This window comes from Perca flavescens, chromosome 7, assembly GCF_004354835.1.
Source record: "Perca flavescens isolate YP-PL-M2 chromosome 7, PFLA_1.0, whole genome shotgun sequence".
In the NCBI taxonomy this organism is placed as follows: domain Eukaryota; kingdom Metazoa; phylum Chordata; class Actinopteri; order Perciformes; family Percidae; genus Perca; species Perca flavescens.
The window spans coordinates 15,313,215-15,327,910 of NC_041337.1; the positions used below are offsets into that span (position 1 = coordinate 15,313,215).

A 14,696-nucleotide genomic window follows, 5' to 3' on the forward strand; every position below is an offset into this window, starting at 1 on the left:
TTAAAGAAGAATTGCTATATTAATGGAAGATCTTTTGAAGGTGAAGAATGATATTTTACCTTATTTACCTTTACAGTTTTTTCAAAAAGTTTTTTCAAAAAAATATATATATATATATATATATATATATATATATATATATATATATATATATATATATATATATAGATAGATATATCTTTATCTTTCTTTATAGATAATGTATCTTTCTTTATAGATAGATAGATAGATAGATCTGTATCTTTCTTTCTTTCTTTATAGATAGATAGATAGATAGATAGATAGATAGATAGATAGATAGATAGATAGATAGATAGGCGTAGGCTGTGTGTCTGTTTGCCTCTGAAATGTCTCTGGTAACAATGAGGACTGTGCACTCGCCGTGTTTCGCATATCCATGATGCAGTCACAGAAAAAAAGGAGGAGAGTTAAGATGAAAGGATTCTAGCTGCCTCTCCAGAGGATGATGAGGCTGTGGTACATGCTGATGCAGATATTGAATTTCATTTTTACAGCGTCACCGTGGCTCCTTTGCATCTCCCTCTTTTTGTGCCCTTTTTCTTTCTTCATAGCAAACTCCTCTGTCTTAAAGTCTCACTGAATTTTGTCTTAAGGGACTTACAGTGAGGGAATTCAGTATAATTATGTGGTCTCCACGCTGGATCTGTTTTTGTCTGTGCACACTTGCATGTATGGCATGCAGGTAGAGCTCTCTTCTGGGGTTGCATCCTTTCATTCTGCTTTTATTGTTTGGGGCACAAGAGCATAATGATGTGAAAAGCATATCTCATACATCCTGGCAACTGGAATGACAAGCTGCCATCCAGCCTTTCCTCCAGTTTGGAGGAAAACAAAAATAACCTGGATCTGTCATTGCATCTCTTTGTGTATACTGTTTCTTACTGAATGTGTTCTTGTGCTGCTACATTAATTTGACACAGATTTGATTCAAGTACTGTGTCTACTGTTTGAATGTCTGTAAAAAAGCCAGCAGTGCACCAGTGTGCTACAAATTAAAGTAGAAAATGATTTAAAAAAAAAAACAAGGAGACAAATACATCAGGAAACAAAGACTTTTAATAAATGAAACAATACTAATAAATAAAGATTAAACAAGTTGCACATTCAAAATAAAATCCAACAAAAAGAACATAACACTGAACAGTAAAGTACAGTACCATAGCACAGATTATTAAAAAAGAAAATCCCCACCCCCCCCAAACATTTAAAAATTTTCTTAAAAACTTCAAGAGGCAAACATACATTGTATAAAAGCATCATACAGAGTATTTGTCATCTGAGTATAATTTACAAATTTATTGAAGGATAAATACTTATAGCTGATCTCTAACTTGAGATACACATGTGAAAACTGTAATTTAAACATGTATTTCTCAGGTGAGGTTCCAGCCCTTCTTTTAGTGATCAATAACAGTGATGAGGTGACAATGAAAGCAGTCCATCAATTCATGGGAAACTCACAAATTATCTATAACCGTAAATAACGTTTAATAGCTTTATCCACATCTCCATTGGTCTCTCCTCTGTTGGTGCATCATAGAATAAAAGTCAAGAGCATCTCTGCCAGCGGATATGGCTACATCAGGCGTTTTGTGAAAGAACACTGCAGCTGTCCTTCATCTGACTCTCCAGAGTTCAGAGGCTGCATCAGTATGGAGCAAACTTCTGTCTCTCTGGCTTTTTGATGCAGTTGGCTGAGGAGATTTTGGTGGTGTAGGCGGCCAGAGTGGTGTGGGAGGGCGCTGCAGTGACGGCCACGGTGGGGCCAGGACTGGACAGAGTCAGAAATGGGACAGACTTCATCCCTAGCAGGCCGGAGAGGGGCATGGCACCGTACGGGGTGCCCAGCATATGAGTCGGAGTCAGGGTGCCCATTGTGGCCATGGTGGGTGCAGGGGAGGCAGCTGGGGAGGCTGGCTGGGTGAAGGCCATGTTGAGGTCGACTGGAGCTGCCATAGTTGCTGCCTGGGCCGTGGATTTGGCGGTCTCTAAACTATGATGGCAGAGATAGCAGGAGGGCAGATAGGAGATGAGGAGAAAAGACACAGAATGAAGATTAGAGGATTATACTGTTGCTGCAACAATTTTAAAGGGAACGCCTCAGATTTTACAAATCAAAGTCTTGGTCTTGGGGAGTACAACTGCATATGTGAAAATAGCTGTATAAAGCCTTTTATGGCTCTAGAAAGAGCTGCGCGAAATCTAATGAATTGCCTCAAGGGATGTCACTTGAGTCAGCATTGGTTAAGAGCACTTCATATTATAGGCACTATCACTGACTATCCTTGTAACAATTTGGCCACAATTTAGCCATATACTCTGTTATATATACTCTCCATATAGTCTTGTTTCTTTAAACTCCCTCCACCCCCCTTGTCTCTTGCAGTACTGTAACTTGTAATGCAGCAACGTTTACTCAGTCAATTTTAACTGACCTACATTTTATTTTTATCTAAGTACATTTTAAGTAAAATCAAGTCATTTTACTTGTACTCTTTCCATCCCTGCAAATAGGTGTATTTATGAAAGCCAAGTATTGGAAAAGATAATTAAGAAAAAGATGCCGGTGCTGCACTGCAAATACTGAATTCCAAGACACTGCTTCTATGTTGTACAATACAACCAGGATTTTACTCATTCCCTCAAGGCCAATTACCAGCAGCGCAAGGACATGCCTCATTATCACTTATCACTCTACAGCATAACCTTTGACCCTTTTAAACCAATGCATTTCTCTCAGGCCTGTGCTTGCGGTGACTCATTAGATGGCTGAACGCTGGGCCTTACCAGGAGGTAATGAGGTACTGGGCCAAGTTGATGCTGACTGGTGTTCCTGTGATAGTGACATGACGGTCACTTGTACCGTCCAGCTGGCTGCCGATCTTGATCTGAGCTCCAGACACCTGCCTGATCTCGTTGATCTTAGTGCCCTGACGGCCGATGATCGAGCCGATCAGCTGCAAAAGAACAGAGGCAGAAACAGAACGGTCAGTTTGATGGAAAAACGGTTCAATAACTCATTTGACTGATTGCAGCTTTTTCTTATTGTTGGTTGTAATGCTGATGAAGGTGACTGACGAAAAGGCCAAAAGCAAAAGAATTGAACAATAAATGAAAAAAGTGCTGTGCTGTTGGGCTAACTTAATGTAGTCCACTTCAAATATTGCAATTGCATTGTCTTCAGTAGATTGGTCATCCATCATGCATGTCAAAAGCACTTTTTTACCCCCAGAGTCTTCCTTAATTGCTACTGCGTGTGCACTGGTAAAAGAGACGAGAGAAGGCATATTTGCCTCTCATTAATCTGAGTGGCTAAAAGGTTATTGATTCCTTAGAGTGGTGATGACTTCCCAAACAAATCACTTCCCAAACACATGCCAGCTAGATGCATCTCTGCACTAATGGAAAACATAATGGGAAAATAACTCAAATATATAACATACAGTCCCATCGGCTTGAGCGTTCTCTCTGCTGAGAGTAGATTAGACAAGGACATGAGTTTTATTGCATTCCAAAATACATTATCACTTTTTTTCTGCTTTCATTACCCGACCTGGACCCCTGCCTATTAGTGACAATAGATATTTAACAGAGCCAAAGCTCGGGGGCTGCATATCAGCTCAAGTGCAGGGTGTCAGGGCTCAGTGACAGGGTTATGCTACCAGTATATAGTGAGTGAGACAGACAGTGATGAAGTACTTGTAGTATGCATGTGTGCTGGCAGCTTAACAGTGGCTGAAGCATAGGTAGAAATACACAACACACACATGGTGCATTTCACATTCCTTTCCTGAGAAGTAAGCATCCTGTTCCACAATGTCTGATTTGTCACACAGCGACCTGGTTGGTCTGCCTGGCTATTATTGGCTCAGCAGTTTATTCAGGGGGGGAAGAGACATACTAAGAGCAGCCAGCCTAAAGAGCAACTCTAGAGACAATGACCACTACAGACGTCAAATCACAGATAACGTGTCTCCCCCACTGAGACCAAGAATCTCCACAGGACTCTGGCCTTTTACACCAGCTGTCAATAGACACCAGCTGTCAACAGCTCACCCGCTTTGGTGTGCATGACCTCAGACAACAGCATTCCTATATGAACAACCTTAAAAAAATGCAACCAGAGCTAAATAAATGACACAGGAGACACCGCAGGTATGCTTGCTGTGGTGATTATTTTTACTGAGCATTCAAATAACATTAATGCTGCACTACACTCCTGGTCTTCAACTATAAATGGCCTACATATTGTTGAGTTCCTGCTGAGGCAGTCATTTGAAAGGACACAGGAAGAGGGATGGGATGGTGAGTGTGCAGCCATTTTTCTTCCGGCTAAATCTTCCTCGCACAAAAGTACAGTACATACTGCTGACTGGGTGTAAGCTCAGTTTCTCAATGCAACTGTGTGTGTTTGTGTGTGTGTGTGTGTGTGTGTGTGTGTGTGTGTGTGTGTGTGTGTGTGTGTGTGTGTGTGTGTGTGTGTGTGCGTACGTCTCCTTCGGTGTTCAGTATGTGAGCACAGAGTAGGATTGTGTGGTCGGCCTGAGGGGGGACGGAGGGCTGAGGAGGCTCAGTCATGGCTATAAGTCCTCTTTTCTAGAACAATGGCTTGAGCTTACAGCTGTCCCTGTCACGTATAGTGCTGGACTCCCTCACTCCTGATGCATTGTGCCACTGGTCATGTGTGGGTTTACTTGGTTAAAAAAGCCTTCAGGCATTTAAAAAATGTTGTTGAAGGGTTGTGGCTATATTCTATAAAGTACAGTGAAACCTAATCAATCCAGCCCTTGTCTTCTCTCTATTGTAAAACAAAGACAGCAAATGTTTTCCTTGCCGATACTTGTAATTGAAGTAGTATTTTCAACCTGCAAATTTTACAGTAGACAGCATTTCAGGTCATGAATTCCAACACAGTTTAAAGAATAAGACTGGCCACATTCTATATTTTTCTTATTGGTAACAAAGCCCATGAAAAGACCAAAGAAAAGACCAAACAATTACAGTATTAAAACACACCAGTGAGCTACACTGTTGCACTGGGTGACATGTTCCTTCTCTGTAGTTTATTTTGAGTCAATCCCACATACACCATCCTGTTGCTGTAAATACTTACAGGCGTGTATAAATCTGCAGTTGAAAATAGTCCCCAGCAAATGCACTATTTACTCCTGTTTGAGTAAGGCTTGCTCAAAACTACAGTGGCTGGCTGTTTCAGGATATTTATTAGCCTTTTTAAAAAGCAAAACTATTTATTTGTGACCTGATTTTAAAGAATAACGTCCTCATTAGGAAGTAATGAGGTTGAGGAAGTCATTGAGAAATTGTTTGTTCTGGTCTTTTTTATATGATGTGTTGACAGTGAGAAAAATACAGAAAAATCATAAATCATACATGGCTTCATTATAAATTTGACTTTCTAAATGAAATCCAATAGGAAGCAAATTATTACAATTAATAGCCAGATGCTCTCTGTCCAGATCAGCCAAACCAAATACTATAGTGATCATCTGAAGGGAAATGTAGTCTGACTTTATTTTGAAGTGAATCTATGCGTCGTGATTTCTACTCTTAGATTGGAGAGACGTCTCATCAAACCCTGGCGGGGGCTAAGTGAACAGGAAAAGGATCTTTGTCTGTTTTCTTATTGGCTGTTTTGACAGCAGACAGCCTCTAAGTAGGTCAGGGAACATGAGAGGATTTACTGAGCACTCATGGGAGTCACTCTATAAGACACTGCAACTGCAGCCCAGACAATAATGCGAAAGGATCCATATCAGCTCAGAATCCCTTTAACCTTGTGTTAGTCTGAGGTTAGAATAATGAGGATAATTAGTAAGTTGCCAACATGTCTCTCGTCTCTTCTGAAGACACACCAGACGTCTTTGCAGTTGCAGCTACTGCATCCAAAATCACCTGCTCCTGTGCTTTGTACATGTGAGATGAGCGCTGATTTCCTGTTCTTTTTCTCATCGTTCAGATGGGAAAATACTAACAAGGTGAAGAATAAAAAGTTATGTGTTGCTTTTGCTTACATCATTGGGAATAAGCAGCTCCTGAGATGTCTGAGAGTTGGAGTCCATCCCTGATAAGAGAAAACACAAGCACCGACTGAATAAAATTGACATATCATACATTTGAATATTCATTAAACTCCTGTAGTTAGTGAAGCCACACAGCTGTCATTGATATGCCAGAAAAACCCTTTGAGCGGCAAACTGCTAGATATAGTAAAACAGTTAATTTCCATTTTAATGGACTGATGTTTAACACAGCACTCATTCTTTTTCTTCTCCCAGTTCTCTGACTCTGCGGAACTTATCATTTCACATAAAAATTTCTAAGAGAGAGCTATAAAGCCTTGTCTCCTCCTTTCTCACTGACACAAGCACATTGTCAGTGCAGATAATGACAACAGCCTTTATTTCTCAGGTCTAAAGGCGTGTTCAAAATCTACGACAGGTTACAGATGGAGGAGCAAAGACAAAACTCTGCAACCTGCTTATTTTATTTTATTTTTTAATTAAACCGTTTGACTGTCAGCGCAATGGGATATAATCCAGAACAAATACTGACTATACTGACTGCTTTACATACCAGGTATGATAGTCGAAGCAGGCTGGGCCATTTGACTCAGGCCTTGCTGCATTGACAGCTGATGTAGCTTGGCCATCTGTAAAACAGAAAGCAGAACTTCATGCAGTGTACGCTAAACCATAAACTACGTTATATAAATTATAACATTTCCACAAATGGTCATACTTTACCTCTGAGTGTGGAATGCCATATTGGTTTTGCAAAGTGTAGGCCTGAAAGAGAGCATCCTGCATTAGGTAAATTACAGCTATAAACGATCACACACAGGAAATAAATCTGCAGCCTCTTAATGGAAGTGCTTCACTGTCAATACATGCCTGTTTGTTTTTATAGAATAAGAGAAATGAGCGTTTATAGTTCAGCTCTGAACTAGACATACTTACTCTCCTCCAGTGGTCTCTACCAATGCAGGTACCATAATTTGGGTTTAATTTAGCCAGGTTTTGAAATACACATTTCTGAGAATTGAATTTTGCTTGTGGTTCTCACAGCATTAAAAAATTACAAAAGATTCAACAAGAACATCTTTTTCCTAAAAGAACTCCCAAAAAGAACATTAGTATTAAAAAGTCATTTTCAAAACAAAACCCTATTATCTCCATCATACTCGGGTGGTAGCAAACACTTAAAAGCTCAAATATCTAAAAACCAGGATAAATAAAGCTAAAAGTATCTGCATGGCTAGTTACCACTAGAGGTATGTAAAAAATAAATGTGATTTATTTTTTCTTCCTGTTATTTAGATGACTTGACCCTTTTTAAAAACATGTATTACTTACAAATAGGTCCTCTTTTGTGCTGTAACAAATTATTTTTGCAATCCTGGCTGCATCTTCTTTATCTCTACCTGCAGGATTGCCCATCCCCCATCATCTTAAATAATGCAGGCTCACATATGTTAACCCCCCTTTCTCTCACTCCACCCAGTGATACTCACTTTAACTTAATTTATATCTTTCCATCCATCCAAACGTCCATCCATCTGTCTAACTATTCTAACTCAATTCTGCCTGACGCCAGCTGTCTGGCTACTATTACCAGTCCATCATATATGGTCATAAACTGGAGAGGAGAGCTTGGTCATTACAATGAATCAGTACAGTACAATAGAGCCATGTTTATACAGGAAAGCAAAAAAAAAACACCACAAATTAGTAGCAATAATCTTTCAATTTACAGCATGAGTGATCTAAATCATAAAATCTTTATATTTCATTACCCACAATTATTATTATTTTTAATCTAGCACTGATTTGTCAGAGGCTGCTGTTTCTGTTCTGATATTATGACAGTATCTGCTATTGCTGTCATGGGAAGAATATTCCTAAAGCCGAAATTGTTTCTGGTGCAGTGCTAGGCAGGACTAAAAAAGAGGCTGTGGAGGTGGTGTGTGTGACGGCATCATGTTTCAGGAGGGGTTATAGCTCTTATGACAGGGTAGAACAATAGCTGCGGCTTACGCTCAGCTGTTGTTTTTAATGCCTCGTGCCAGATGATGGACTGTGTGGACATACCACACAGTCCTCAGATCCTCACAGCCCCTGAAAGTCATTCCTGCTCTCCGCAGTGAAGACCAGCTTCTGGAGAGATCTTTATATTTTATAGTCAAAAGAATGAATATTTTTCACAGACTTCACATTAATGGCTCTTCCGTTACCTGCTGGAGGTCCAGGCCACCTTGGGTGACAGAGTACAAAGGGTGGGGTGCAAATTCTGACGCCTCATACACCTACAAACACACAAGAGAAGCACAAAAGGAAAATATGCTCAATACTGAAATATCTTCACGTTATAAAGTCCAGACATTATTTTTGCAATGGAAGTGATAATTAGTGAGTGTAAATGTGTTCTTACCAGCTGAAACCTTCCATGGTAAATTTAATGTGAAAATAATGAATACAAAACTTCCAATTTCATTTTTTCCCCTGCTCTTTCGCCACAGATGAAATTTGGTCTGAGATGGGCTCTCAAGGCTGCATTTCTGACACTTTAACACACCTAACAGGCTTATAGGCCATGACTCATCCACCGACCCTTTCCCATTCCACTTCATTTTCTCCTCTGACAAATTATACAAACGTCCCTTAGCGCTGTGCTGCCTTCATTACGGCATCTCCCAGTGACCAGGACCTCACCCCGGGTTTAATTTGATAGCTTGTTATGGGGAATATCAAAAACACAAAGCCATTCCATAAATTGACCAGGGTCTGAGGCAGCACAAACACTACCAGAACTGCTGACAGCTATGCAGAATATCTGACTGCTGCTGTAGCCAGAGGAGACGGCAGGTCTCCAGTCTTGCTGGCTAATCTTGACTTGCTCCATGGGAGGGTGGATATCTGTCCCTTCTCAAACAGCAGCCTCTATACAACTCAACCTCACCCTCAGACAAAAAAAACAACCCGATCCCCCACCACGGAGCACCTGCATGAGTCTTGTTTCCCCAGAGTGAGCCAAGAAATTCAATGTAAGATTCAACAATTGACCATTTGTAGTTTCATGTAAATTAGGAAGGTGAGGGTGTCAGCCACAAATGCTAATCCAGTGGTTCTCAAACTGTTTCGCCAGTTTGAGAACCACTTTGCTAGTGTATTATAGATAAGCTACCCAACGTGTGTGCTAAAATCTCTTACCTGGTTCCCAGCGATGAGGAGGGCAGCAGGTGAGGGGCTGGGTCGGTAGGGGATGGTGGCACCCTTCGGGGGAGACTAAGCAGTCAAAAACAAGACAGAGGTTGTAATACATATTTATCATAAATATCATAGACATGAATACACTCTCACATCTACTCTGAAATGACCTCAGCACTTCTGTTAAAGAGTGAGGCACTAAGTGCAAGTGGTGTGTAACTCGCTGGTACATATGCAATAACAATACATACAATTACAATTAATAATGAACTAAACCGCTACGACACTGACATTATTCCCTTCCTTGTTTCCCTTTTGATAATATTAGTCATTCATTGAATTATTGAAGCAGTGTAGTGAGAGTTCTTTGTGGATAATAGCTCTGAGCTTTAGTTAGCACCGGAACTGCTGACTCCGCAGTGGATTGCCCTCTGGATAAATCAAGCATCCATTGACAAGGAGACATGTGAAGATAAAATTCTTCAAACACCAATGAGAAAAGGAGATTATACAGAGTACACAACACCATATATCTTATCGAGTAACTGCAATGTTGGCGATACTGTTTTTGGGTTTAAAATGTGGAGCATCTTTTCTGCAGGAGCAGTCACAGCAAATTCTTTGTATAACTTTGCATAATTGAAATCTTGAAGCCAAAAGCAAGAAGCCGCTGGTACAGAATCCTAATGAAACTTGCAAGCCTTTGAAGAAAGCCCTGGAAAACTGGATCAAACTAGCAATTAGTCAGTGAGGTCCAGCTGCAACACTAAAACAAAAAGGACTTGTGCACTTCCATGAACACACAGGGAGAAACTGTGCTTGGGGTTGTTTTTCTCTTATCTCCTCGATTTTCTCAAGAGAGCTGTTGTCTAAAGATGGAAAGATTTTTCTGCCGGCCAGTTTGTTTTCTGTTAGCAGCTTAGGGTCCTCTTCAACTGTACAATACAGAGGTCTGACCTGAGAGCTGCACCTTTTGACTCCATCCGATTGTCTCGCCCGGGAGATTAAAGCATGAAAGGTCAAAACAATAAAGAAACTACGTACATCCTTGTTATTTCCTAAATTAAATGAGGATAATTTTACAGAATCTGTGTTTAGCAGTCGACTTCTATGCAACACAGTTATAGGTAGCATTACATAACACAGAAGACTAACACAGCCTACTAAAAATGCATATCTGCTGCAGTGGAATAAACATTCACTTCATACTGGTGAAATGAAAACATGCATGTCAACAGCAATTATTTCCTTCACGTAGCTGCAGCAGCAGAGCTCTGACAACATGTCAGCTTGGTGTGGGTATGTGGAGTAAAGAGAGGAATTGTACGCTTCCTACCTCCAGGATTACTGTGCAGATGAGCTTGACACACTGGATTACAGACTCCTGATTCCCAGATATCGTCACCCCTCGCTCAGTAGAGTTGGGCAGCAAATCCCCTGCCACCTGTATCTGAGCTCCAGTGCTCTGCAAATGATAGGGGTTTTAAAAAAAGATTAGTTTGATTCCGGAGATAAGACAAGGCGTTATTACTCAGCCATGGCTCCTTTCCGTGCCTCCCCGCTGGCTTTGCTAACCTTATATTTATTCAACTACACTGACGAAGATGTTAAACGTCAAGTCCTGTCAGGTTAGAGATAAATGAAAAGTCACCCATGGTTAACAAACGTAATTTTCTCAATTGTAGCTGATATATTCCCAATATAGCATGTCTGCAGGCAAAAAGGACTGTTTTTAAAGATTTATCTACTTTTGCTGATATTTCTATCAAACTGCAGGGTTTTTGGAGGCCATTGTTGAACCACACACATCACAAAATGCTTCTGTAAGTGAGCATGTGTCCTGTGGCAACCAAACAAACAAAACAAGTCCGTAACTGAAACAAATTTGGGTTATGAACATGACAAGAAAATCCGTCTAACCACAGAAAATTGACTGGATGCCATTGCCGGGCTGGTGAAGGTAAAGGCTAAAATGAGAGAGAGAGACTATTTGTAGATCGGTACAGAGCTAAAGTTAAAGTGTCAATCGTCTCTGGCAACAGATCTGATATGTTTAATCCTAATGTTTCAACTGGGCATAATGTAGTCAGGAGTTTTTCCCCTTTCAAAATTGCCACTGCTGAGTCATACTGTGTGATCTATCCGGACTGCGTTGTCTCACTAATTTCCTGCCTTCAATCCAATTTTAGTGTGGTGCCAACCAGGGGATAAATTGTAAGAACTTATTGATGAACCCCGGAATTTTCATCTAGCACCATCTTTAGATCAAAACATGAAGTTGTCCAACACTTTGGTTTATGATTGAATACCTAAAAGTAACAACATTCCCATTAGCCTCAGATGTACTTTTGTGTTTGCTGCTAAATAGAAAATGTTAGCATGCTAACCAGCTAAACTAAGATGGTGAACCTGATAAACATTATACCTGGTAAACATCAGCATCTTAGCTTTGTCATTGTGAGCATGTTAGCATCCTCAAAGCACAGCTGTGTCCAAGTAGCCTCACTCTTAGTCTTGTTATTCACGATCTAATAATGCGCCTTTATAAGTTTTGTACTTTATGTATGTTTGTAGCTTTAATGCAATTTGCATGTTATGAGCTATTATTTATGCATTTATTTTTTTACCACCTTTCTAGCTTTATTATATTAATATATTTAAACTGTAAAGCAGTGATTCGGAGTAAGAGCATCTAACATATAGCCTACCTAAAACATATTAGTGCAAGCAGCAGGACTTACACTTACTGTATAGGGCACAACATGCAGCAAGGCAAAAAAACCAACAACTTCACAATTTTGGAAAATGAAATAAATATCCCTTCCAGCTGCAGTTTATTTCCCCTCATCTCCAGATGCAGATTTGTTCTCTTCCTATTTCAGTGTTTGTCCAACCTTTGCAGCAAAGATGGGGAGGATGGAGTAGATTTGTGTTGCGGCTGCTCACCTCTCTGATCTCCTTTATCTTGGCCCCTCCCTTTCCGATGAGAGAGCCACACTGGCTGGCAGGGATGACCAGCCGCAGGGTGACTGGTGGCTTGGAGCTGATGGTGCCATTGGCCACCAGCGCAGTCAGGTCCTGGAGGGAGATGTGGGGAAAGAAAAATGTGGTGAGATTCAACAGGAAAGAAAGAGGAGAGAGAGAGAGAGACAGAGAGAGAGAGAGAGAGAGAGAGTCTCAGAGGGAAGGATCAGGCAGCAGCGTTCAAGGTGGAAACAGAGGGAGAAAAAAGCCACTTTTTTATCTCCAACTATTAGGACTGAAGAGGCGTTGAATTTGAATCCAGCTCATTTTATTGGTCGATTTAGGGTACACATTGATCCACTTTCCACCTCAAAATCCCAAACTATAAAGAGAAAAGCTGGTGCTACACTCATTATTGGGATGAACCAATCACAAAGCAGCCAAGCTCAATATCTACTGCATCAACATGCATTGAACATCAGAAAAAGCACATAGGATCCATACTGGAAGTGTCAGGTGGAGCTATGAGCAATCCAGCATCTGCACCTAATTAACCTATGTATGTTTCACTATGTGCTGGGAGGCCACAGGCTGGCCAGCAATGTAAAAGATGCAGTCTAGTCCTGTGTGGGATCTTAAAAGGCTGTTCAATCATTCATATGAACTGCTGAATTCTCCATGAAAGGGGCAACTTTAATTGCAGCACCGGTGGTGTGCAAATCGTGCTTTGAGATTTTCACTCTGCTGTATAAAACTGAGCCAGAACTTGTCCCTTCCTACTGCAAGCACACTCAACCTGCTCACCTTGGGAATTCTTTCCACAGATCTTTTGTAAAGAACTGATTGAGAGCACATAATGTGAAATAATAATCTAATGGAACTGCCATGAGATGAGGTCCAATTTAAAGGAATAGTTTAACATTGTGGGACATTTGTTTGTTTGTTTTCTTGCTGAGAGATTGATGAGAATATTGATGTGTTAAATATGAAGCACCAGTCAGCGGCCAGTTAGCTTAGCTTATTATCAAGACTGGAAATAGCTCTGTCCCACGCTAAGAAAATCTGTCTACCTCTAAAGCTTTCTAATTAAGACATTATATCTATTTTCTTTATTCTGTACAAAAATACGTATTTGAATAACAGATATCAGAGTGGTATCAATCTCCTCATCTAACTCTCGGAAAGAAATCTAATAAGCACATTTCCCAAAATGTTGAACTACTCATTTAAACTGCCAGGAATGCTGTACACATACTGAGAAAAACTCTTGCCTAAAGTTTGATACGGTTGGTATGGTTGCAGTCCAATTTTACATAATTTTAAAGGTATACTGTACAACAAAATGTAATCATTCAATTCACTTATTTAACATCAAACCCACAGTGTATAACGTTAAAATGCATATCAACATCAATATATAACATATCAACTAACAATGTCTGATCATAATAACAGCCAATGAAAGAATGGGTGCAGAATACAATGTATCGTACGTATTTAGATCAAGAACCTCACTGATTTGAGGAGTGTTTTTACAGTGCAGGTAGCAAACATCCTGTGTCTGCTCTTCTATGGGTGGAGATTGAGCTTTTAATTAATGAACAGTGTGTCTCTGTGAACCTTTGAAATGTAAATATGCTGCGCTGTCTTTTTTCCCCATAAATGTTCAATCCACAACAAAATGTGTGACAGAATGCAAAGCACACTGCTTGTTTTTTAACGGTTTGTTTGCAATAAAATTAGCAAAGTTTGACTTAAGAGGGAGCAGTGTGTGGATGTGTAACCTCAAGAGATTTTTAGTATGAAGAGAACTGTATAATGTTTTCAATGAAGTGAACTTAATATTTGAAAAGCATATTCTGTGTGGCTGTTGTGCCTCTCTGCTCCGTGTCTATTTTTAGTGAGGCAGATCAGGCTCTCTGACGTCTTGTCTCATTAAAAGAGGGGCACACAGCTCGTTTGTACAATCACAAGACTCTGGGCGTCAGTTTCTTGATTTGATCTAAAAATATGAGCCACATCTTAACAACTGTGAACGTTCCCATACTTCCCTGTGACATCCTGGTGAAAAAAAAGAAACTCTCAAAGTGAATTGGCGGAAATAAGACAGCGGGTTACACAAGCAATTCTCAAACAAAGAGTTGCCTGGCTTAAATCCCCAAAGCATATTGTGTTGCTTGTGAGATACAGACTCCAACAAAGACAGATTATGCGGCTTTCATGCATGCGGTGCCTCGACACCTGGGAACAAAATACATGTATGATACTGTAGTGTAATGTATTGTGGGGTATTAGAGCACTTCTTTCAGATTATCAGATCACTTAATTTGCATAAATCTGTGTTTTTGTACTTATGTGGCAGCAGATGGTGAAAACTTCATCCATAAAACACAGACAGAAACACACAACTCAACACGAGTGATCAACAGCCAAATGAAAGAACTAAGTGTGCCTGTGTAATCATAAACTATTGAGACAGAAACTAAT

The 14,696-nt window shown here is 40.2% G+C and overlaps 1 protein-coding gene across 1 annotated transcript in view; it reads right to left on the minus strand.

The window, feature by feature from the left end:
- Positions 1–1,125: 1,125 nt before the first annotated feature.
- The window catches only part of LOC114558821 (poly(rC)-binding protein 4), a 31,938-nt gene continuing 18,367 nt past the window's right edge, over positions 1,126–14,696 (minus strand). Inside the window, exons 6-14 of the mRNA XM_028583074.1 lie at positions 12,192–12,323; positions 10,582–10,710; positions 9,249–9,323; positions 8,273–8,344; positions 6,786–6,827; positions 6,616–6,691; positions 6,054–6,103; positions 2,809–2,978; positions 1,126–2,014 (exon numbers count right to left, since the gene is read on the minus strand). Of these exons, the coding sequence (XP_028438875.1) occupies positions 1,669–2,014; positions 2,809–2,978; positions 6,054–6,103; positions 6,616–6,691; positions 6,786–6,827; positions 8,273–8,344; positions 9,249–9,323; positions 10,582–10,710; positions 12,192–12,323 (1,092 nt within the window). The 3' untranslated portion in view covers positions 1,126–1,668. The remainder of the gene's footprint in view (positions 2,015–2,808; positions 2,979–6,053; positions 6,104–6,615; positions 6,692–6,785; positions 6,828–8,272; positions 8,345–9,248; positions 9,324–10,581; positions 10,711–12,191; positions 12,324–14,696) is intronic.